This window comes from Parasteatoda tepidariorum, chromosome 8 (genome assembly GCF_982258835.1).
Source record: "Parasteatoda tepidariorum strain Cologne lab strain chromosome 8, Ptep-v5.0, whole genome shotgun sequence".
In the NCBI taxonomy this organism is placed as follows: domain Eukaryota; kingdom Metazoa; phylum Arthropoda; class Arachnida; order Araneae; family Theridiidae; genus Parasteatoda; species Parasteatoda tepidariorum.
Genome location: NC_141762.1, coordinates 17,008,227 through 17,034,759, shown reverse-complemented (window position 1 = coordinate 17,034,759; position 26,533 = coordinate 17,008,227). Strand labels below are relative to the sequence as shown.

At 30.3% G+C, this 26,533-nt stretch overlaps 1 protein-coding gene across 2 annotated transcripts; it reads right to left on the bottom strand.

Annotated features, from left to right (window-relative positions):
• Positions 1–553: 553 nt before the first annotated feature.
• LOC107456551 (protein phosphatase 1D) lies at positions 554–25,493 on the bottom strand. Of its 2 annotated transcripts, XM_087149898.1 has the most exons (7): positions 24,817–25,493; positions 20,078–20,212; positions 19,117–19,332; positions 11,645–11,865; positions 10,259–10,556; positions 2,473–2,503; positions 554–691 (listed from the first exon to the last, which is right to left on the bottom strand). In XM_087149898.1, the coding sequence occupies exons 1-7, from the start codon at positions 25,115–25,117 to the stop codon at positions 688–690; spliced, it is 1,206 nt and encodes a 401-aa protein (XP_087006024.1). In that variant the 5' UTR covers positions 25,118–25,493; the 3' UTR covers positions 554–687. The 2 variants fall into 2 exon arrangements, with proteins under 2 accessions (XP_087006024.1, XP_015929926.3); XM_016074440.4 differs by lacking the exons at positions 554–691; positions 2,473–2,503 and adding an exon at positions 3,339–5,364.
• Between the last annotated feature and the right edge of the window lie 1,040 nt (positions 25,494–26,533).

Below are 26,533 nucleotides of genomic sequence, written 5' to 3'. Positions count from 1 at the left end.
ATAAAAAGTGTTATTGATTTTTCTTGCATCAAACTAAATGAACTTCTTGTGGCAATGAACTTCTTTTCTAGACAGGCATTAGAAATAAAATAATGTGAGATGCAAGATTGGCTATGTGAGAGAAGGGAATGTCTGACACGGGCAAATGCGTTGTGTTAAATTTACTTTCAAAAGAAAGGCTTTCTAAGGTTGTTGCTAATTCACTGAGAAATTTTTTCCACTCTTGAGAAGACACTCAAGGGTTGTCACTAAGTACACACATCTATTAAAACCTGCGAATTTTAAGGGCCTAACAAAATTAGCTTATATTTTGCAACTAACCCTTTGTGGTCGGATTTCATTGCTATACAATAGAAAATTGGTAGCTCAAAAGACAAAAGGTTTAAGATTTCCTTCCAAGAAATCTCAATTTTTTTTCCCCCAATGCCATTTAAAATTCTTCCAGTCTTCATGTAATTAATTTTTAATCCCTAATACTTCTACACGAGCACGAAAGAGTCAAAAGCTCAGTATTTCGTTAAGATAGACTGTGATGGAAAATAATAATCAAAACAAAAATTGAATAAATTTATTTAAAATTACAGACAAGACACAATGAATTGTAACCTTTGCACTTCTCTAATACTGGCAACATTACACATTTTTTTTTTGTCTAATATTCAACAGTTGCAAGAAAATATTAATGAGTTATCTAGAGAAAAAAAACAGACTGGTGTTAGTGACTTGGCATAAAGAGCAAAGGTTTAAAATGCAATATGGTTATTTTACACTGACATACATGACTAGAATAAAAAATAAGGTTGCAATAAATTGAACATACACCATGATTATATACATAATATCACAGATATGTGCCTTAGTATGTTTGGTAAAAGTGAACTTTAATTCTAAACTTTAAATTCGTTAAAACAGGGTGGATTAATTTGATATAGATAATTGAAAAAAGGCTTGAAAAAAATACCATTGGTCAAACAGATGTTATTTCACCAATTAATTTGAAAGCAATTGGATTTATTATTTATCTCAATGTAAAAGAAAAAATAAGTTAACTGATAAATGTTTGTGTCATGAAAAATTTCTAAAAACTTTTGTTTTACAAGATTACTAATTTAAAGATGCAACATGAGCAATCTGCATTATACTTGTGATAAAAAAAGGGGAGGCAGGGAACATGCAGTTCTGCATCTGAAAACGTAGTCATGGCTCTCATACCTGCCAACATTGGAGAAATAAAGTGTTTTTACTAACGTTTTTTGGACAACAGAAAAAGTTTTGATACATCATGCAAGTCAAAGAAAGAAATTCAGAATTGGAAATAATATAAGCACGTACATTAAAAAATATTTCTATAAATCTTAATCTGAAGAGTTTTTTAAACTATTTAAAATTACTTAAACTATTAACACTCAACATACTGTGGTACTGGCAATAGCACCATCTGTTGAGAAATAACAAAAGTATTTTTGCCATTAGCGGATATTTTATTGCCAATTTTTTTCCCCAACAAATATGGAAAAATTTGAGAATATGCAGGTGAACAGGAGACTTGGCAGGTATGTGTTATGCGTGAGGAGTTATTCTGCAAGAACGGTTTCTTGCTTTTTATCACAAATGTATAGTTCATTCACGTGGAGTTGGCACTTGGCTATTTCGCTATTTTTGGGAGAAAGGTGTGAACAATCCTGGACAAGGTAGACAGTTGGCAATCGTATGACAAAAATAATTTTTTTGAATATGTGCACTTTTTTAACATTAAATATTTCATAATTTTGATGATATTTCTCTAGGAATAGTTTGTCCTTTTTGAGACATTTTGTAGGGAAAACAGTAGTTTTAAAATATATTTAAATAGCTAGAGTAACGAAAGGTATAATAGCACATGATAAAGCAAAGTAATTAACTGGAAAAAAAATTCACTGTTTGCATTAAGGGTTCTCATTTTCAAGCGTGGAGATGCTTCTCCTCCACTGAAATCAACTCTGCATCCAAGGAGATGGAGCCAAGTTTCAACTCTTGGTGAATGAACTACAATGTGTAGTGAACATGTCATGTCTTTCAATAAGAATTTTGAAACTCTTGTTTCTTTTAAAGGAATAGTTTTTATATCATACGATAAGTAGAGCACCCTCTATTGGTAAACTTTTTAACCTTTTTCTTTTGTAAAACATATTGCCCTTGTGTATACTCAGATGAAATATCCGGTCATTCCGACAGGGTTATTATTTTACAGCCTTATGAAAACGCTGGTTTAATTATAACCTCCCTAATAATTGAAGAGCATAATAAATTAACCTGTTGATATTTTTGTGAGTCTTAGAAGAATTAACTTCAAAATGGATAGGAGTATCACACAGCCTTCTGCAATATATTAAGCCTAGAAGTTGAGTGCCTAGAAGTTGAGTGCGTTCGAAACAAAGATTAGTTTATTCTTTTATTAAACTTTATTGCCGAAATTAAATAAAAAGTACGTACCTGGAATTCAAATTCAGGATAATTGTTATATCTATTCAATGATAAAATAAAGTTCATTATATATATGATTTCACTAATAAGTAATATTCAATCAATACAAGCCATGCACTTATTTTATAGAAAATTTGCTTAGACTTAAAGAATTTGTTTACTATAAGTAATTAAACCATTTATTGGTAAAGTAAATATAAATAATTTGGCTTTAACATTTTTACCAAAAACATAATAGTCCAGCACTGAGTTATCTTTAATAACTTTTTATCTAGCTAATTTCTTTATCATATAATTACTGATTACGATAGTAGAAAATAATGCGCGAAAGAATAAACTTAAATTGTTTAAGAATGATTCTCTTCAAAATCTATTATAAAATAAACTTCTCGTATGTTGAAATGTTAATCCATAAAAAAAATCTAAATTGAATGAATAACTAATTATTCAACAACTAATTTAAATTTAATGTTAAAAATTAATGATGTGCTATGAGATTAAAAAATATGATATATAAATATTGGAAAATGAACATGAAGTATTCAGTATTTTCTAATAGGAGCTATGGAGATCGAAAAGAATTTCTTTCCTACAAACAAAAACACACATTGTGAATAAGCTGATTTCTAAATTGCACGACGCATTTACATCCATACAATTTATAAAAAACTGAAAATGATACAAAAACAAACTATATCTACAAAAATTCATAAATAACTAGTCTATCACTTGAAGATAGTATTAAATTCAATGCATTTAATAAAATAAAAAAATTTCAAGACACGAAACAATAAGTCATAAAATAGTAAAAATAAATACATTTTCTCAATATAAGTCAGAAAAGTGAACTTAAGAAGAAAAAAATACAAAAACAGCTAAATGAAGACAATTTTATATAATAGCAATTATCGAGGGACATTTTACAAAGTTTTTAACAAATATCTCATCAATTCTAACATGAGATAAAACTATATTTACCTCATTAAAAATTTTACATTTGATATAAACTTTTACTTTATTATTTATTTCCAACTATTTAAAATGTTTCTAAAAAACTAACTTGATTTCCTTCCAAGTTATTGACTTGAGAAAGGGATGAATAAGGTTGCTTTTGATAGAAAAGAGCCTTATGATTTATTTTGTTTTCTATTTTGAAAATAATTAACGACTCTGTTTACTGTGGTACAAATCAAATTACACTCACATGTCTAATAGTTTATGCTCATCTTACTTACTATTTTGTTATAAAATTGAATGCTTAGTTAATATAAATAATAGTTTTCATCTATTTGTGCTTTAACCCCTGGTGTGCCGAGAAAGCTTTGAGATTCACCCCCTTCCCCCATTGACACCAGTTTCCAAAGAGACACGCATAGTTTTGATGTGTATTGGAGAAAAAGAAAAGGCACGCTTTTCAATCTAATACCTATTTACTTTTACAAGAAAGAAAAAAAAAGAAAATACAAAATTTAATTATAACTATTAGTCACAATCAGAGTCCTCTTCATCTGAAGTAATATCACTCTAAAGTTTCTGGATGAAGAAAAATAGTTATCTAATTCACTCTCAGACACGTTTGCACAAAAAATAAAAACCATTATTACATACAGAAACAAAAATGGAAGAGAAGGGCAAGTAAAAAAGCATGTACTACTCAAAAGAAACACAAGCAATAACCGCACAGCTGTGATTTACTTTCCAGAAACTTCCCCATCTCCCTTTTCCTCCTGTCTGAAATTCTTTAAAAGCACTCTCACGGTCATTATATTGCACTCCAAAGCTGTGAGAGTAGTTTTACTGACAGCAGCGCATGGCAAAAAGCAATGTGTACTTAAGAAAGGCATATACATAAGCCAGGGGCAGTTAATGCATTGGCTTACCAAAGCGTATATATAAACACTCGCAGCAATCAAGGGGTTAAGTAGAAAGAGATAACTGGAAATTATTTAAGCTTAACCTTTGGACACGTTTCTCTGGCATAGTTTTCATACACAAATAAGATATACAAATTTTAGCTAAAATTTCACCATTTTTAAAATACGTTCCCCACAACAAAAATCACCAAGACATAACATACAAATATTGACATACACATCACACATTATAGAAAATAATGATTATATATATATTAAATATCTGTTTAAAACCAAACTAACTATTCCTACATATTTTAGCTTAAAATGTCGGGTTGTTCAGTAGGATGAAATATAGAAGATCTTGTGCAGGCTCTTCTTTTTTGGGAACTGTTGCCTTCATCACTTAACTCACTTGTGCTCACACTTGATTGCAAAGTTTCAGTGCTAGAATATTTCCTTTTGATAGAATAAGTACTAGCAGACTTAACTAAGCTACTTAGCTGATTTAAAGTTACTTTCAAACTATGACGATTCAAAACAGCACTGGAACTACTGTACATTTTACTACAAGTGCACGGGATATCTTCTTCACAAGTGTCTCTATCAAACCCCATTTCTTCACAGTGAACAGAACCTAAACATTCCACATCCCTGTTCAAGCTTTCGTTGTTTTCTTCATCCGAAAAACACTCCCCATCTTCCTTTACAGAACATCCGACATCTAAATTTGAATAGGGAAAGGGGTCACTCATACGCCTGCAACTAACGACCTTGCTCCACGTCACAAGCGTAGAAAGACTGGTACGCCCAGAAGGATTTTTGCTCCAACGAGGAATGGCACATGGACTATTTTCTATCCCATCAGCATCCAGTTTTCTCGATGATTTTGCGAAGTATTCTGGAAGAAAATTAGAACAAGACTGCAATGGACTATTGGTTAGTCTTTCACTATTGCTATGACAGCTCGGTGTTTCGTCTAGAAGATCAGGTAGAGATGATTGATCATTGTCTGAATCTATTAAAATTTGAGGCAAAGATGAGACACCTAAGGAACAATAATTAACAAGCATTTTAACATTAAGTTGGTGGAAAAGCTTCTTTTGAATTAAAAATAGGCTGAAAGAACATGCAAATTAATTTGAATTAAAAACACAATTCTCAAAAACGTGATCTTAACTCTTCTAAAAATGAACAAAAATATCTAAAAATAGGATCAGGCCACGATAGCCTGGTTGGTAGGGCACTGGACTCATGTCCAAGAGTTCGTAGGTTCGATCCCCGCCGGCCGAAGACATCCCTGGTAGTAAATGCAGACGTGCCAACCTAGCAAAATTAACATTCAGGAGTTTCCCTAACAAGAATTCAGGAGATTTCAGGAGGGGTAAAAAAAGGTGCATGGTATGCAACATTTGGCACTTCTAAGGAATTTTAAGTAAAAAATTTATTAAATATAAGAATGCAAGAAATTTTACCCACTAATAGAGCAATAATTGTTTAAAAATATTAAATGGAAATAAAATAATTAAACACAGATTTAGCAACACAAAACTATATTAGGTAGATACTCTTTAAATAAATACCATTTCCTTAATAAAACATTATTCAAAAACCCGACACTGTAATAAAAATACACAAAAACTTTTAAAAAATAAACAAATTGAATAAGTATTTTATTTTAAAAAACCAATTCAATACTAATGTCTGTACAATAAAGAACCAATTATCCGGGATGCTCGGGACCATCGCTATCCCGGATGTCTTAATTTCCCGGTTTCCTGGATCGACAAAAAAGTGTCGTTAATCGATGTTTTATCAAACCCAAATTACAAGGAAAAAATGTAAACACATTTTAAAGTAAGAGAAAAAAGAAAAGCACTCCTAAATCTAAAAAGGAAAAAAATTGTAGAAAAATAAAATTTAAAAGAATAAAAAAATTTGCAAGTTTAGACAAGAAAAACAAGTTTAAAAAATAATTACGATTCCTAAATCAACTAATGAACAAAACCAATGATTAAATAACGCAATATATTTCATGGGGGGGGGCGAAAATAAAAGGAAAACCTATTAATCTAAATAAAAACAACACTTGAAAATTATCGAACCGAAACGATAGTTAAAAAACGGCACTAGCATAAATATTAAAACCTAGAACAAGGCAAGATCAACGGACTTTAAAAAAAAAAACTAATGAAAAAATTTGGTAATACAAATAATTTTATTGAGTGCAAAATTTATCATGAAAAAGAAAAAAAAAACGTAGTGGAATCAGAAAAACGAAACTGCAATCTGCTTCATAAAATAATTGTATGCTTAAATTAATAAACAATTCTCCTTTTTTTTTTTATAAAAACGCGATTTTTAATTAAAGCAGGTGTGATTCCACATCAAGAAAAACTTGCGAATGATACCATATAAACATTTTATTTTTATTAATCGATGTCAAATAGATAAATATATTTTTCTCTTTCATCTTCTGTTCACTGATATGCATGTGCAATGCATTTTCCCCACCCCCTCGTAAATCAAACTAGCAAACGAAATCATCATGCCACTCCTTTGAGTTTAACGACCTAAAAGAGAATAAAGATCTAAAATCTTCAAGGTCGCGGAAGAAATGACGTTTCTCTGGGTAAACGGGGAAAAAAATTCTTCCCTTCCTCACATTTTCCTCTACTCAACTTCAAGGATTAGTCCAGTTTCCGCTTTTTTTTTTCATATCGTTTTAGTTCAAAATAGCGGGAGAACCGAGCAAATTTTTTTTCCGGATTATCTGGATACCAGATAAATGGTTCTCTACTGTATGCATGAAAAAAAGAGTTGCAGACTTAGCTCTCCGCAATTAAGTCTTGCTAAAGTCATTGGTACATGATTTGTTGAAATTGATCCATACTTCCGTTTCGACTTAAGACATCCTTGAATTTTTTTTTTTTTTTTAAATATACGAAGACTAAACGAATAATTGATATCACGTTGCTAGTTTACGAGCTTGTTGCCAACCGTGGAAAAATACGCATTAAAAACTATAAAAACAGCAAGATACAATATCAATTCCAACTATCGAGAGTACGAGTTTCCCAACTCCTGAACGGACGTCACACGATAACGACATGTGACGTCATTGCATTCAACTCCACACGAAAGAAGAGGAAGATTTCACCCGCCCCCAGTGTAAGGGGGCGGGTGAAATAGGAGTGTTTTTAGAGGTAACGTTGAAGAGGGGGGAAAATAAAGCATGTTCAGCTACGCTTCAGGCAGATGGTAGTTTGATAAGAGGGGATGGAATTCAAGCTGAAAGAAAAACTTACCTTCGCACTCGCGGGAAAATTAGGTAATTTTGAGTTTGGCCGTCGATCGCAGTAAAATTCGGGAGTTTTTCAAATCAATTCCGGAGGGCGGGAGAATAACTCAAAATTCGGGAGACTCCCGCAAAATGCGGGAGAGTTGGCACGTCTGTAAATGGTGACTGGTGCACATTAAATCTGTCGAGTCGCAAAGTCCTCCATGTTCCCATAACAAATCAATACCTCTGGGGATATTGATCCAGGCATTTCCTTGTCTTCTGGATTGGTTTAAAATTACAAAGATGCGGCGTTGAACATTAGTAGTCGTAAACCCAAAAATTGGGTCGGCTGTTCAACGAGGGAGGGAAGGGAAGATCGTAACACCTAGAAACTCATTGCATTTGATTCAGGAAAGATAAGTATATTTAGTATGGAGTCAAAGCACAAAAAAATTGCCTAATTGTGTGTATGAGATATATCAAAAATAATGAGTTAGTAGTTACCCATTAACAAATTAAATTGATTTAAAATGAATATGAATCTTTTCCCGGTACTTTTTTTCACATGTGGAGAAAAATTATTTCTGATTGCACATTAATCCAATTAGAAACCCCCGTTTCCTAAGAATCATTCAAAAAAAAAAAAGCAATTGGCTTATTAAACAGCAGGGTTGGGTTTTTGACGTCAAAAAGTGGTTTTTGACATGACAAGGGTATAATACTGGTTTAAACCGTCAAAAACCCGTCAAAAATGTCAAAACCTGAAGTTTGCCAAGAAAATATATAAACTTCAAAACTACCAACAGTTGCTATGCATTATTTTGAAATTTAATTATACTATAGGTAATCAGCAGGTTTTAAAATATTTTTTAATTAAAATTAAGGTAAAATAACAGATTTAAAATCTCAGAAATTTATATTCAAATGCATGTGCAGAAAAATTTTGCACAAAATTTTTTTAAATATTTATATTTTGAAAAACAAAAAAAAAATTTTTTTTTGATACTTAAGAAAATTAAAAGTTTATTACTATGCATTTTTGACATATAAGGAACATATAACTAATATTTATAAGGAACTTACAAGTTATGTTGTATAAATACAAACTTGATACAAGTGTATGAAAAAAAATTTTAATGTTGTAATATCTTTATTATCCAGTATGTTAATTTGAATTTAAAAGTAGTTATATTTGGGAATAATGATAAATATAATTCATATTGTTTATTATATTTATTTATAATTATTACAATTACCATTTTAAAACAATTTTTACCTCTTGATTTTCCCCCCCACTTGTATTAAGAATACAAATAATGCATATCTTGAAAGCAAGAAGTAATTATTCAACAGCTGAATATTTAGATATATTCAACAAAACTATATAGTATTCAGCAAAATGAAATTCACAAGTATTTGGATAAACTAAATTTTCAGCATAGTAAATGAATAGGCTGAATATACTGTAAATCGACACTAACTACTCTGTGTATATAACAGAAAGCACTTAAATTTGTATTGTCTTATGTTAAAAAGATTATTAAGAAGATTTAAAAGAATATTAAAAAGATTTTTCTTTAAAAGATGTCTAATGTACAAAACTGCTAATGTTTATCTTTAAAAATGTCTTATTTTTAGTATAATCTATACTATACACCAAATTTGGTTATAAATAAATTTCTTAATAATATCACTGCAGATTTTCAATAACACATGAAAATGAATACATAATATTACAAAAGATGTGAGCTTTCAAAAGTACAAGATTTTGATTACTATTCAAAATATAAGTGTTTCTTCAAAATTTTAAATTTATTTTTTCTAGAACATATTTAGAAACACTATCCTTTATAAAAAATATATAAATTTTATGTATTAATTAAATTTCACAGATGAATATAGGTTTTTGACATTTTCGACATTTTTGACAGTGAGGTTTTTGACGTGACGGTTTAAACCATGGTTTAAACCGTCAAAAACTGTCACATGTCAAAAACCTGCCAACCCTGTTAAACAGTAACTTGTATTACCAGCTGTAGATAGTTCTACATGATATTTTATTGTAAATATGTTAAATTTAAAGCTACACTGTTGGTTTTTCTTGTTTAAAAAAATATTTCAGTATTTAGTGTAACGGCCATATTTTTTTATTTATTTAACATGAGCTCAGTGGTAGTGATTATGAAGATATGATTCCCACTAGTAGCTTTAAGTCCAACCTGCTTCAGATCAATGGGTATCAGTTTGCTTGAGAAGAAAAGGTAGCTTGCGCCTAAGGCTGATCAAATTGCCACAATCGTGATGTTGGTCTTGAAATTGCTCTTAAGCATCCTTACCCTACGCTATTGCAGGAATGCTTTTTATTCATTTAGCATCAGAAACTGTAAGTCTGCAACATAGTGAATGAGTTTTTAAATCTTAGCATGTATTCTAAACAAATAAACTTTTTAAATTATTTTATTATTTTTTCTTCTGTTTTTTATTCTATTTTTCAGTTCAATTTTTTTTGTTTTAATATTTGATAAAACTTGAATGTGTCTTAAACATGGTTAGATTATGGTCTATATTAGACTATAAGGTCTGCATAAATTAAAGTCTTTAAAAGATGCATATATAATGAAGCTATAAAAGCCGATGTCCATGAAATTTAAAAGGTTACCTTCTAAATTATTGTCTGCACTTTCCTCTGCTGTGGCAGCACTAGCCGTAGATTCCGCACTGTCACAAGACTCGGAAACTGACCCTTTGGAACGGAGACCGACATCCCAAACCTGCAAACTACCAGGATAATTCATTTTAAGTATAAGCTGCTCCTTAAGTACTTCATCTTCTGAGGATTTTGTTTGATCCAGCATCACTGTAACCACACTAACATTGTCAGCCCTGGTTTGAAGTTGGTTCCATCTTTCCAGAGCACAATCGACCAGTACTTTAGACGGATTGCACAGAGTCAAATGCTGAAAAAATTTATCTGAATTAAAGCATATGTTTGAAAAAGTTGAAGCAGAATAACTTTTTTAAAGTCACTAATAACATACGTCATAAAAAGATTTGAATAACTAACAAAAACACATTGTGGCTGGTAATCACTAAAGAGAATGTCAAAAATCTTATGTTATGTAATGGTCAATGCAAACATTTTGTGAAAAAACCTGTTTTTTAACATTGTGAAGAAAAAAATATTCATATGTTTATGGATATGCGAAAAAAAATTCTCATTGAAAAATTGTAGAAGACACCATTCACTTTGTTTTTAAAAAAGAATTTTACGAATTGTCAAATTTTAAAATAAATATAGTATTGAGAAAAGCCTACCTTTACTATAAATTAATTTGAGAAAGATCTTTTTTTATGGATAAATAATTTCTAAAAGACCAGTTAATCGGCTCAAATTTTTCCTAATTAAATCCCTGTTATTTAAATTTCATTTAAAATCAATCTAAGAAATTTTATTATCCATTTAGATGTTAGACTTTTAATTTAAAAGGCTTTGTTTTCGCATTCTCTTAGTTTTTTCACAATGATTTAACAGTGGTCAAAGCCTGTACATCAAGAGAGGAAAAAGAAACACCCTTAACTACTTTTGATCTAATATGTGATAGGTATACATCAAAATGTAATCTAAATTATTCAAGAGGCAGGCTTTAAATATGCTATTTTATATGAGCCAATCTATGTTACAAAATTTGACAATAAAACAAATTTTATAATATTTGCAACTACATAAACCAAATCAAACAAATACAAAAACTTTTGAATTGAAATAAACTGAGTTTTAATAAGCTTAATTTTAAATAAAGAGTAGTGTTAAATTATTTCGATATAATTACTATGCATGACCAACTGTATGTTTATAACACCAAAAGATGTCCTTTTATCTATTTTTATTTCTGGAAAGAAAGAAAAAAATTACCTGATTATTTAATAAATATTTTACGTAAACTTGTGTGAGCAAAAATTACTATAAAAATTTGTTCAAATGCAAATTCAATTAATGCTCAAAAGATACACTTTGAGTAAAAGCTGCTACAAATGTAAAACTCACTATATTTTCTGAGATTCCAAATTTTGTTATCAGCTTCCTATTTTCATTTTCCACATCTTGCACTAAATGAACAGCAGCTTGGGGAGACATAATGTTCCACAATCCATCAGATGCAAGAATTAAACATTTATCCTTTTTGAGATCAAGATTCATTACTCCAAGATCAGGTTCAGGACTAACAGCAAACTCTTGTTGTAAATGATCGTAGCTCCATAAATCACCTAAACATTTTACATATGAAGAAATTTTTTTAAGATAATTATTTAGACTTAAATAAAATGCATGAATTTAAAGACACAACAATGAAGCAATCTGATGTATCAGATTAAGCAATAATCATATGACTGCTAGTCAGCTTGAAAAAATTAAAATTGTTTCTTATATATTTGAAAAACTAAACATAAAATTTAACTGGTGGGCCAGTTTCCTTTTTTTTAAATGAAAATTTTAGACAGTAAAGCTCTGCTAGTGTTATGGCGAATTTATTGACAGTACATGTGATGACAGCTCACTGAAATACGTTCCACCTAATGAACAGAACAAGTGAGTTTTGACGGTCACAAACCGTGAGTGATATTGCCGTTTAACAACAGCTTTGTTAGTTGACAGAAGAATCAGAGAACTGATTAGCTGATATGAAAGCAAAGTGGTGCCCTCTAGTGGAGCACCTGCAAATCTTTTGATCCTCACAAAACACCAAGCAGAAAATATTTAATCTTGCAGAATTGTTGGCGCCTCTATCGGCTTTGGCTTCGTTTATCTTTTCATTTGGCGAAAAGAAGAGCTCTTGTTGTTTTTGATATCGTCGGACGTCTTCAAATGGCGTCATTCATCGTTTCGTTAATAAATTGTTAAATAGTTATCGTTTGTACTTAATCATTCGTAATATACAGTCCGCATATCGACCCCCTCAACATGTTCCTGTCTACCCGGAGTTCAAACTTGAAATAATTTGAAAATAACAATTTTGATCAACTTTCGTTTTCGTTTCGTCATAACTTCGTTTTGATTTCGTTTTGATACATTTTGATTTGCAAAAATGACTGATACTGAGGAACAATATGAAAAGAGCTTAAAACAATTGAATCGTCGTCGTGGTAGCTCTAAAAGCAAAATAACTAGGTTGGAAAGCTTTATTTCTACAAATGGAAATGAGGCTGATTGTCTCGAACTGCAATCTCGTATCGATAGCATAGGATTAATTCTTCAAGAAATTGAAGTTTTAAAACTGGATTATTATTCAATTTTGAAGGATGAAGAATTAGAAGCTTATCAATCCCATTTTGATGAAATGGAGGAACAAATAGAATCCTGCAAGGTAAGCTTACAAAGACTTTTTCATTCAAGAAGTTCTAATATTTCTCATTTGCATAACAATGAACAATTAAGTACTAGTAAAATAAATGTTAAATTGCCTGATATTTGCTTGCCTTGTTTTGATGGAAAAATCGAAAATTGGAATAACTTTAAGCTTCAATTTGATAGTTTGATAACTGAAAATCAGTCTTTAAATAGCATGCAGAAATTGTTTTACTTGCGTTCAGCTTTAAAAGGTGACGCTAAATATATTGAAACGCCAGAAGATACTTTTGAATCCTTGATGAAAATCCTAAAAGAAAGATTTGAAAATACTCGTTTAATTGTAAACAATTATATCTCGAACATTTTGAATTTTGAAAAAATTTCTGTTGAATCTTATAAAGAATTGAGACATTTAATTGATACTTTAAATAAAAGTTTAAGAGGTTTAAAATTAATGAAATTGGAAAGTAATGATCTTGTTGAACAATTAATAATTAACATAACTGTTCAAAAATTGGATAAGGAAAGTCGCAAACAGTATGAAATGAGTTTAACTTCTACTGAACTTCCAAAATTCAATACATTTATGGAATTTATTCAAAAAAGATGTCAAACATTAGAAAATCTTCAGGGAAACCAATTTTTTGTGAATAAAGCTAAGAATATTCAACATCAAAACAGAGCACGCAACTTTGTTGTGAAATCGAATTGCAATAAATGCCATTTGTGTTCAAAGGACCATTTAATTTACAACTGTCCCTCTTTTTTAAAAATGTCACCAATTCTCAGATTTGATGTTGTTAAGAAAAATAATCTGTGCATTAATTGTTTAAATGCATCACATAAACTGAATTCCTGTCCATCGAAATTTACATGCAAATTCTGTCAAGCTAAGCATAATTCCTTATTGCATCGCAAGGAAAATAATTTTCGCCAAACGGAGATTAATTCGGAATCTCTAATAGAGCAAGAATCGCAGGCGCCAGTCTGTAATCCAACTTCTCAGGACATAAATAATGTTTCAAATGATAATTTAATATCTCATGTGTTCGCTACTACAAACACTTGTAAAAATAAAAACATAATTCTCGCAACGGCTCTAGCTTGGATTTGGAATCCTGTGAGTAACTGTTTCGTTCAAGGACGTTTGTTGTTGGATAGTGGAAGTATGGTAAATATTATGACTTCGGATTTCGCAAACAAAATCGAATTGAAAAAAGAAAGAATAAATATTCCAATAAGTGGGTTAGGAGGAAATGAAACAAATGTTAAATATAAATTGAATGCTCTTGTTTCTAATAAAGATTCATCGTTTTCGCTTCTCACTGAATTTTTAGTAGTCAATAAAATTACGGATTTAATTCCATCTAACACTTTGAATTTACAGAACATTGTTATTCCCAATCATTTAATATTAGCTGATCCCTCTTTCACTAAGGCTGGAAAAATTGATATGATCTTAGGTGCTGAACATTTTTTCGAAATCATTAAAGAAAATAAATATCGCACTTCAAAAAACTTAACATTTCAAGATTCTGTTTTTGGTTTTATTGCTAGTGGTTCATATGAAACCAAACATCCAAAACATTATTGTAATTTAGTTTATCGTGCAGAAAACATTGAAAATAGCATTAAGAAATTTTGGGAAATTGAAGAAATAGATAATTCCCGAATTTTGAGTGATGAAGAAGCATTTTGCGAAAGTCACTTTCAAAAGAATCATAAAAGAGCAGAAAGCGGTCGTTACATGGTCAAAATGCCTATTCGTGAGGAAGCGCTGGAAACTATAGGTGAATCTCGTTATGTAGCTCAGAAACGCTTGAATCAGACCGTGAGAAGATTGAACACCAATCCTGAAATGAAGAAACTTTATTGTGAATTCATAAATGAATACGAAAATTTAAATCATATGGAAAAGGTTGTAGATGATGTTTCACCTTCTTTATCATATTATATGCCACATCATGGCATTTTTCGCCCGGACAAAACTTCTACAAAACTAAGAGTCGTATTTAATGCCTCTACGCCTACATCGACAGGACAAAGCTTAAATGACATATTGTTAACCGGAGAAGTAAGAGAAAACGTTTTTGATTTGATTGTTCGATTTCGAAAACACAAGATTGCCTTAACAGCTGATATTAGGAAGATGTTTCGTCAAATATTAATCGATCCGTCTCAAAGAGATTTATTGAGAATTTTGTGGAAAACTCAAGAAGACGAGGTGCCTACAGTATTCAGAATGAAAACAATTACGTATGGAACAAAAAACGCTCCATTTCTGGCCATTAGAACATTAAAGCAGTTAGCAATGGATGAACAGTTGAATTACCCTCTTGCTTCAGAAGTTGTTCTTTCTGATTTATACATGGACGATGTAGTTACTGGATCAACAGATCTTGAATCGGCTTTAGAGTTAAAGACTCAATTGGTAAAAATGTTTGATAGTTGTGGCATGACCTTGCACAAATGGAACTCGAATTCCAGGGACTTGATCAATGACAGCAACTTTAACGAAGAATTCTCTTTCGAGACTGAAGAATCTACTAAAACACTAGGCATAATTTGGCAACCGGGACAAGACAAGTTCACTTTCAAAGTATGCGTGTCCCAGCAATCAACCTATACCAAACGAGATGTATTGTCAGTCATTGCTAGGTTGTATGATCCAATTGGCTTTCTTGGACCCGTCATTAGTAGAGCTAAGATAATGCTTCAAAAACTTTGGACTCAAAACCTTAATTGGGATGACACTTTGCCGGATCACATTGCTCTAGAATGGAATCGTTTTGTCAGTAACCTGAAAGCTTTAGAGAACATTCGAATCGACAGATATGTTCTAACCTCTAAAGTTAGGAAAATTGCTCTCGTTGGATTTGCTGATGCTTCCACTTTGGCTTAAGGAGCTGTGATATATCTTCATCCTGACAGTTCTAACTCTGCCTTTAAAATCCTAGCCAGTAAATCTAGAATTGCACCTCTAAAAACAATATCCGTACCTTGTTTGGAGTTATGTGCATGCCTCTTACTTGCTAAGTTAGTTCAAAAAGTTATAGCTGCTTTAAGAATGGATATCAAAGAGGTCACTTTATTTTCAGACTCTACCATCGCATTGGCTTGGATTAACTCTTCTCCGCACCAATTAAAAACATTTGTTGGAAATCGTGTATCCAAAATTCAAACACTTTCAAATAATTTTCTCTGGAGACATATACCATCGGAGGAGAATCCTGCTGACTTGATTTCGCGAGGAATCGATCCTTCTGAATTGGTGTCACTGGACTTGTGGTTTTCTGGACCATCGAATTTAGACATTCAACCAACAGATCAACAATCCATTGAAATTTTGAACAGTGAACTTTATGAGCTTGAACTTAAAAAATCATCGAATATAACTCTTACTTTGTCTTCCAACTCAGACTTTGTTAATAGTTTTCTCACTTTAAGTAATAATTTTGTAAAACTAATTCGTATTTTGAGTTACATTTATAGGTTCATTTCTAATTGTCGGAAACAGGAAAGGATGTTTGGTCCCATCACTAGAGAGGAACTTCAGCATGCAAAGCTTTCTCTAGTAAAGTTAGTACAGGTAATTGTATTTAGGAAGGAGATACATGCATTAAAAAATAAAAAAAGATTAAAGGACAGCCACGTAAGTAATTTAAATCCTTTTCTTGATTCTAATGGTTTGGTTAGAGTAGGGGGCAGAATCAACAATTCGAATTTATCTTATGATCAAAAGCACCCATTGAGATCATAAAATAACTACTTTAATTTTCCAGTATTTTCATTTAAAAAATTTGCATGTTGGTGCGCAAACTTTGCTTCATTGTGTTAGACAAGAGTTTTGGCCCTTAAATGGTAGGAACACTGCTCGGAAAATCGTTCACGATTGCATAACATGTTTCAAAGCTAAACCTAAGATAGAACAGCAAATTATGGCTTCTTTACCGAAAGAAAGAGTTACCATAAGCCCTCCCTTTTCAAAAACTGGAACCGATTTATGCGGTCCCTTTCTTATTAAATATAAAAATCAGCGGAAGGGAATCTTAAACAAAATCTATGTTGTAATTTTTGTATGTTTTATTACCCGTGCCATTCATTTGGAAATAGTAAGTGATTTGACAGCAGAAGCATTAATTGCCACCCTTAAAAGGTTTTTCGCGAGAAGAGGTCTGCCTTCTATTATATTTTCCGATAATGCCACAAATTATACTGGTGCTCATTCTGAATTGAGAAAATTGCATGATCTTGTTAAAAACTCAGAAAATCTTGCTTCTTACTTATCCCATGAATTCGTTGTTTGGAAATTTATTCCTCCCAGATCGCCAAATTTTGGTGGCATTTGGGAGGCGGGAGTTAAATCTTTTAAGCACCATTTGAAAAGAACTATTGGAAACTCTAAATTAACATTAGAGGAATTTTTAACGGTTATAAACCAAATTGAAGGTGTATTAAACAGTAGACCACTTTTTCCCCTTTCTTCGGACCCCAATGATTTTGAGACCCTAACTCCCAGTCATTTTTTAATTGGGCGACCCATAAACAGTATTCCGGAATTTCCTGTTGTAGACATTCCTGATAATCGACTCTCTCGGTGGCAAAGGATACAAAAAATCAATCAAACTATTTGGAAAAAATGGTCAAGAGATTATCTAAATAATTTACAGCAAAGAAGTAAATGGTTATTCGAAAAAAAACAATGTTAAACCAGGAACACTAGTTTTAATTAAAGAAGATAATCTACCCCTTTGTTCATGGATTATTGGTCGTATCCATGAGGTTATCCCAGGAAATGATGGAAAAATTCGAGTTGTTATTGTAAAAACTGCACAAGGTTTCTTTAAACGCAGCATATCAAATATATGCGTTTTACCTATCAATGAGCCTACTAGTAATTAGTTTACATGCTTATTATTTTTTCATTGTTGTCATAAAGAATGTGATTGTATGCATTTAGTTTGCTTTTGAAAAATATTATGTTATTTGATTATTTAGTCATTAATTTTAGAATTTTTTTTTTTTTTTATCATTTGCATTATAAATTGTCATTTATTGTTGTATATGTATTTGTTTGAAATTGATATTTCAAAGCCGGGCGGTATGTTGGCGCCTCTATCGGCTTAGGCTTCGTTTATCTTTTCATTTGGCGAAAAGAAGACTTCTTGTTGTTTTTGTCTTTGATATCGTCGGACGTCTTCAAATGGCGTCATTCATCGTTTCGTTAATAAATTGTTAAATAGTTATCGTTTGTACTTAATCATTCGTAATATACAGTCCGCATATCGACCCCCTCAACAAGAATAACATCTCTCTCTTTTTCTTTACGAGGAGAAATTCCGTCTCTGATTAGAGTGAGTTTTCAAATGTCTTACTTTAAAAAAAAAATAGACAAGTTCCAGCGATTTTTAAAAATCAAAGCTATTTAAGGTGGTAAATTTACAAATGTATACTTTCACTGTATACTTTCAATTAAGTTTTTCTTTAAGGTGAAAACCGAGGATGAGAAACAAAAATCAAAAAAAATTATAATGATGTAAGTGTACTTAATAATCACAATAAAAGCAATAATATTCTATCAATGTCACTTAGCGTCGAAAGACAGGTGGAAAATTTGACTGATGACTGTCGATAGAAAAATCTTTCTTCTTTAACAAATCCTTCGCAGCCATTAACAATCCTTTCAAAGACTGCCATTTTGCAGCCGTTGATCAACTGAATCATATGAAATGATAAATAAATGCTGCCATCTAGTAAGTCATATGGAGAACAGGACTACAATTAGAATTAAGTATTTCGTTTTGTTATTGGATTGAAAGATAATCACCCAGAAACAAAAGATTAAGAGTTTCATCATAAGGCATCACACCTCTGGTTCATTGATTTTACATTAAAAAGTTCATATTTTAATTAAAGTTAAATCAATGTAATTGCCTAAAATATACTAAGTTTTGAATAGGGTAAAATTCATGTTACTTGAATACAAAATCTAGATCTATGTTATTTAAAAGTAAAAATAAGATTTTTGCTTAAGAAACTCATAAAAGGGAGATTAATTTCTGCCTTTAAAAAATTTTTTTTAAATGAAGTGATTTATGTTCAATGCATTTCTACCCAATTTAACTCTTAAATTTAGTAACTAAAATCTATATTAAGCAAGTAACCCATACCTAAGGATCGTGCAACAGCAAGGAATGGTATCTTTTCAAAATCTGTGCTACGTAAAATAGGTCCTTCGTGGCCTGGGCGTGGTCTTTTCCAAACAACTCTTTCAACGCCAGATTTGTTCATAACCAATCCACCAGATTCAATAATTCTCTGCTTCTCTTGAGGTGATTCTGGCTTATGATCAATTGTGAGACTCTCTGCTTGCCAAGCATCCATATCTGTAAATGGCAAATTGAAGAAAAAGATTATGTATTGAATTTTATATAGAAATATACAGATAAATAGATTATCATTATTTTTATCACATTAACTATTATAATCCCTTCTCACAGACAAAAGGATAATACAGAATGGAAAAAGATAGTCAGAAAAGCTAGGAACTACTAATAAACAAGTCTTTCTTTTTTTAAAAAAGAAAGAAAACAAATTCAGAAAAAGTTAGTATGAGTTGTGTCAATAAAAAAAAGTTTTTATGTGTTAGAAAACTTAAAAAGCAGGATTTTTTTTAAAAAACAACTTTTAACATGCTTGAATCAATTATAATTCCAAGTTTTCTTGACGATCATTTTTCAAACACTTCCACTTGTTCATTCTTTTTTTTCTTTTTTAATGTCCAATATTTCAAATACATTTTCTAGAATCAGAGGTACTGTTCTTAGACTGTAAACAAAACCTTCAGAAAGTTTCAGAGAATTGCTATCACTTTCTTTGAAAAGTAACAAAAGCAGAATTGTGCAAATTATTACACAAAGGTAATAATTTGCCCAACTCTGCATCAGACCAGACAAAATATTACTGAAATTCAAAAGTATTTGAAATATACAAACTCAGCATAATAACTTAAAGCAAACTTTGAACAGTGGACTTTAATTTTCATAAGCATTAAGAAATAAAAAATTTCGAAACAGTGAACAAAAACACTATGATACCTAATTAACATAAAAGGATCCCAATGTAAATTACCTCGTTCTTTTAATCCAATAACTATCCTTGAATCTCCAACATGGCCAGTATACAGTTTTCCTTTACGAATAAATGCAACACTTGCTGTAGTACCAGCTGTGCTTGGAAGACCCGAAGCAGTTTTTGGCCACTTATCTGAAATGAAAAATTATAGTTTACTTTACAAATATCAACCTTTTATATAGCCTTGAGATTCATACTTCTGACCAATAATTTTGCAGTCACTTACTGATAACTTCAACATATACGAAAGATATATAGAAATACAGCGAAACCTCCTGTTATGGACACTTCTGCAAAATTGATACCTCTCAATACGGACATATATTTAATTCCCCAGGAATCTTCTATGAACAGGGTTCGTGATTTTTTTGATTTTTTTAAAAAAAATCAAAAAAATCGGATTATTTTGATTTAAATCGGATTTTTTTGATTTAAATCAGATTTTTTTGATTTTTATTTAAATACACTATAAGAGCTTTAATTTATGATCAAAAAAACTTTATAAATGTTTAATCAAAATTAAATTAATATTAAAACTATATTATAACAATATTTTCGAAGCTCTAACTTACTAAAATAATTTTTAATTATAATGCATAGCGACCATTTTGATACAAAGGCATGATTGAAATTAAAAAACAAGATAAAATAGATAATTTAAAGAATGCTACTTTAACTAATAACACAAAGTTTCAATTAGCATAGCATAATTTTAATTTAAAATTGTGATCTCTTTTTTTTCTCATGATTTATAAAATGGCAAAATAAATGCAGCAGATTCTGTTTATAAATGTTGTTATTCATCAAAAAATAAATATTCAATCTATATATTTTTATGTTAAAATATTCATCTTTAATCCTTTATCAAAATACATAAGTTAAGCTAAAAAACATTTTTAAAAAAATCTATGTACTCATTGGAATTTTTTTTCACAAAAGAAAAGCTGATAATTTCAAAGATACCGTAAACATATTATGAGAAGAAAAATAAAAACCAGTTAATAACCCTACTGCTTCAAATAGACTTTGATAGGGAAGAATGACACTATATCAGGAAAAAAATATCTGAACTCAGCTTTTTTTTTTCTTTCTATTTTTGGCATATTAAGGTAATTTCTTTTTAATATAACCTCAAGCTTTAGAAATATAGAAATTTCCATCAATAAACTATAATGTAGATTTGAATTTCATGCTTTTTTAATCAAAAGGTAGAATTTTAATTAACATTTGCTTTTTGAAAAAAAAGCATGTTTATTTACTTTCTACAGCTATGCAAGTCTATATTAAGACAGCATTAAATATTTGCTTTAATCTGTACTTTCAAAAGATTTTCAAACATGTAATTTTAAATGTGTTTAACACACTCCAAGAAAGAAAGTAATTTCGTTAACTAAAATTAATTAATGCAGCAATTTAATTAAAATAAATTTTAAAACTAAGAAAAGAAAATAATAAAAGTATCAATAATTTAAAGCACTGTTTTTTAACTTTTAAAATCAATATAATATATATATAAAAATCAGTTGATTTAAATCAATGATTTTTTTAAAAAAATCATTTGATTTTAATCATGATTTAATCGTGATTTAAATCAAGCTGATTTAAATCAACGAACCCTGTCTATGAATAAACCATTATGTACATTCTCTTCAAAGCGGACGTTCCCGTAACCGGACGTGGACAGTCATTTTCCTCCTGAAACGTTATTTTCTATCTCTTCAAACCGGACACCACTTTTTCTAAATGTGAAAAATAAAATCTATTTCTACTTTAAATTGCAAGAAAAAAATATACAGTTTTTCGTCCATTTTTAAAACATGTAAATTTTTTGCCTTATCCATAGCTAAAAATGTTGTTAAGCTATTTCAGTACTAAAGAATCAATCTTTCTCCTGTCACCTGGTCAAATCATCACCTCATCAAATTCGAACAGCAGCATCTTTTGATCTTTTCATCTGGATGATATAGGTTCTGAAACTTCTCAAGTTGAAATGACATCTTAAATGCTCTCAATGCTTCTTCCCCACTGAAAATAGCTTTCATTTTCTTATCATTATGAAGACTTTATTTAACACAGCTGGGGTTAAAAAAAAAAAAAAGAGAACAGAATGAGGTGTTTATATAAATGAAACATTTATTCAGACACTTGTTAGATGATCATGATCAATTGTGAATAATCAACTCCATAGGTCCTCATGGCTTACAGGTATGCATTGCTTTTTTTTCTATGAATCGTAAGAGGTTTACTTTCAAGGAGATATTAACCATGTTTCCTATCAAGTGATGGGCAGGCGTTAGGAGATGTAAACCTACTAATTGAAACCGACTGAGGATGAAAAGATCCTATTTGGTATCATATGTCTCAACTTGAATATCTGTGCTAATAGGAAAATTATATTCATTTATCAGTAGCTACATCCAGAATTGTGTATTTATATCAAATTTTTTTTATATTTATTCTTTTTATCAAAAAAATAGTTTTTAAAGTTTAAATAAATATCCTTACTGATAGTTATTGTAGAATATTTAATTATTTCTATATCTTCGAAAATATTCTAAAAACAATTTATGGTGGTTATTATAGTACCCTTCCCGTAAACAGACAACTTTCACAAACGAACGATTTTTTGGTTCCCAAGAATGTCCACTTAACTGAGGTTTCACTGCACATGCCTATATGTACCAATGAATGGCATTGTTTACATAAATGTGGGTAACAGTAAAGCTTAGTGTGAGGTGAAGAAAAGAGGCCAACCCGGAAGAGCTATTTTCTCTTATGTGCAACATTGTTTTCTGTGTTCATTCATTTGATAATTTTTTCTCACTTTTATATTCTGTTATAAACTCTAAATTTACATAAATTAGCTTCAAGTTTATAGACAATTACTTATATCTCTTCGAATTTCTCACCAAAAAAAAAGAAAAAGTCTTAAAATCAAATTAATTTTAGGTAATAAGCTAAACTAATTTCTTTTACAGTTCACACAGTTTGGAAAAGGTAGTCATTCATTTTGTCAACAAAAAAAAAGCCCTTTATTGCAATTTACTGCAATGGCAGTGAGAATTTTGACTAAAACACACTAGGTATTTATTTTTCTATGTAAATATAGTAGATAACTGTTAATAATTTTTCATAGTCAATATAACAAAAAAATTCTCGACTCAGATAACTCAGTTTTGCTTTTTCTCAAAACTGCCACTTTGAAATATTAATAATTAACAATGTTATACTGACAAAGGAAGTGAGCAATACTAAAATCTAAAATTCCTATCAAAACAAAGTTAAGCTTAAATTACAGAGCATGTTTGAAAATTGGAGAGGGTACATATTAACCATCTAATCTGCCCTTAGGGTAATTAATGCTTACCATACCTAATTGAAGTTTCAGTTTAATTACTTCTAAATTAACAAAATCTTCACAACTTATGGTGTAACAGACTGTCTGTTTTATGCCAGAGAAGTCCCAAGATCAAATCCCAACTAGGACGGTTGAATTTTATCTGTAATTTTCTTTTCTAGAAAGGTTGATAACTATTAAATATGTTTTATTCAAATACGACCCACTGGAACAAGAAAGGTGAAGGTCGCGGTTGAGAAAGGCTGATTTGATGGAGTCTGATTTTCTTGTAATTAATTAAAAGAATTGGAGATCAAAGATAAATCGGAAGTCATTATGGAGAAGTCTTCAGAGCCCACTATGGGCTGTCTGGCCAACTTTGATGATGAGGATGATTCAAATTTAAATTAATTTCGGTAACATATTTAAATTTGTAAAAATAAATATATAATACATATTTAATTTCCTTTTTAATATTAAATGAACCTAAGTTTTTAACCATAACATTTACTTATAATTTACTTTAAATAATTAGTTTATACTTAAATACTAATAAATAATCAGCATTTACTTTAAATTATCTGTTTGAAAGTTTTAGCTTGTTTAAAAGTAAATTAACTGAAACTTTAAACATATTTTACACTAGGGGCAGATAAGGTGGCTAATTTGCACCCTATAAAAAGTACCCTTCTATTAAAAAACTTGTATACTTCTCTTGTGAGTAACTTTAAATTAACCAAAGTTTTTTTTTCCTAATATTTACTTATAATTCCTTACTCTCTGAAAAATATCCTCCAATATTTCAAATAGTCAGGAACACTGATGAAAGATTTGTTATTTTACAAATGTTTCTGAGGGTTGTTGACACTTGGTATAGACTATTTAAGTGGAAACCAGTTTCAAAACAAAAACATACCTTTAGCATTACCAAAGTAACAAAAGCACTATTTAAAAAATAATAATTTAAAAGACTAGTCAAGTAGAAACAGACAGAAACTTTTTTAAATATATCTCTTATAAAGAGTCCAAAATAATCAACACTAAAGTGTTAAAATAATTTAATATCATTTATTCAGGCCTCAGTAAATATATATTTCAACTATAAAAAGAATCAGTTAACATAGGTACTATTTACAGACAATATTCATAATTTTAAATTTTTAAAATATATATAAATTTTAAAAAAAATTATTACGAACATATATAAATTATAGATTCTATAATAAAATTAACATCAATTATTTATAGCAATTCATCAAAGGACATTTCATAATTTCGTTGCAAGAATGGCATTCTGACATAAGAAACTTGAAGAAAAACACAAGATGACGATCGATATTTATCACAATATGAGAACATAAAAAAAAAAACTTTTTTTCATAATCGAGTTTTTACTCACCAACTTCTTTCCACATAGCCATGTGAGTAGCTAAAAAACCGTCTCTAATAGCACTCAATATCATTTCATCATCCTCTTCCCAAAAGTGTTTAAGGGTCACGATATTATCCAACAAATTATTTTTTGCATATTGAGCAGCCTCCTTACCACCATGGCCATCAAAAATTCCAAAAAATGCATATTCCAAATCATTTTTATCTTCTGTATGTTGATATGCGACAACAAAGGCATCTTCCATATACTTTCGTCCACCCTGACTACTTTGACCAGTTACTCTCAAATTTATTTCAGATGAAGACATCGTTATTACTATAACTTTTCAATTTAAAAACAACATATGAAATCTTTCTATTTCATTACACTACCTCACCCACGGGTAAAGAAAGCGCAAGCGCACTGTCCGCAATCGAGCAAGAACCTGCTTGTTTTTTTACAAAATTTAAACTGAATTGCCGTGTTTTACTCTGAAAAATTAACGAAATAGCACGATTTAAAGAACAATGTACTCATATGTTTACATCAGTTACAAAACGTTTTTAACAATCAGCACAACAGTAAACAAAATACAATCAAATTTATATTTACGTAAATTTCAATAATATATTCATCGAAATTTAAAATATTTTCCTTATCATATCAATTATCTTGCATAACATCAAATTGAGAAAAATCGATATAAATTAATTATCCTTATCGAAATATCGATTTCTGCATTCTATTTAATCGTTTATTATTCTATAAGAATTGCCATCTCGTGGGTAAGAAATGAAACTGTTAAAGAGGTCTCGGAAATATGAATCACAGGAATCGTAAAAATATTCTAGTTAAACATTACAAGAGTATTCAACAAAAATTGTTAAAATAAAAATATATTTGTTTTGGAAAACAGAATTATTATTTTCCAGTTAATATTAATTTAATTTATATTAATATATTATTTTCTAGTTAATATTAATTTAATTTATATTAATATGCTATTTTCTAGTTAATATTAATTTAATTTATATTAATATGTTATTTTCTAGTTAATATTAATTTAATTTAATAATATTAACAATAAAATAATATATTCTCATAAAGAGATTATTCGATTTTGAAACATAAATAGCTAAAATAGGAGATTATACTCAAAGGATTAAAAAAACTACTTCACGTAATCATGCTTATTAGTATTAGTCTCTTACTGATAGATTGTAAGTTAAATTTAGTTGATTTATTTATGAATAGTGATAGCGGCTAAAAACCTAAATTCTAATTCAAATAATATAGCCTCCTAGAACATCAAGTCAGTTCACAATTTTCCAAGTAAACACATTATAGTCCACACCGGTTTTTTAAACTTTGCTTTATTTACACTCAATTAAGAATAACAAAAGCCATTAAAGTGTTTGTTGGGAATCTCGTTTGGTTCTTGACATCACTCTAGTGCAACTAAACAGGAAACAGAACCCCGAATCAGTCTAGTAGACAAAAACTATTCCGACCACACCACTTGGAAGACATATTGTGGTTTGCTAAAACATTTATCTCACTCTCCGTAGGTCCCGCAGTGGACTGATCGTTAAGACACGGTTCCCAGCAGATCACTGAAGTCAAGCATCACTGGCTGCGGTCAGTGTGTGGGTGGGTGACCACTTGGATCAGTCTGCGCAGGGACCAAGGGTGCGCGGTATTGGTCCACGCTAAACTGTGCTACCGTAAATTGCTCGACTTCGCG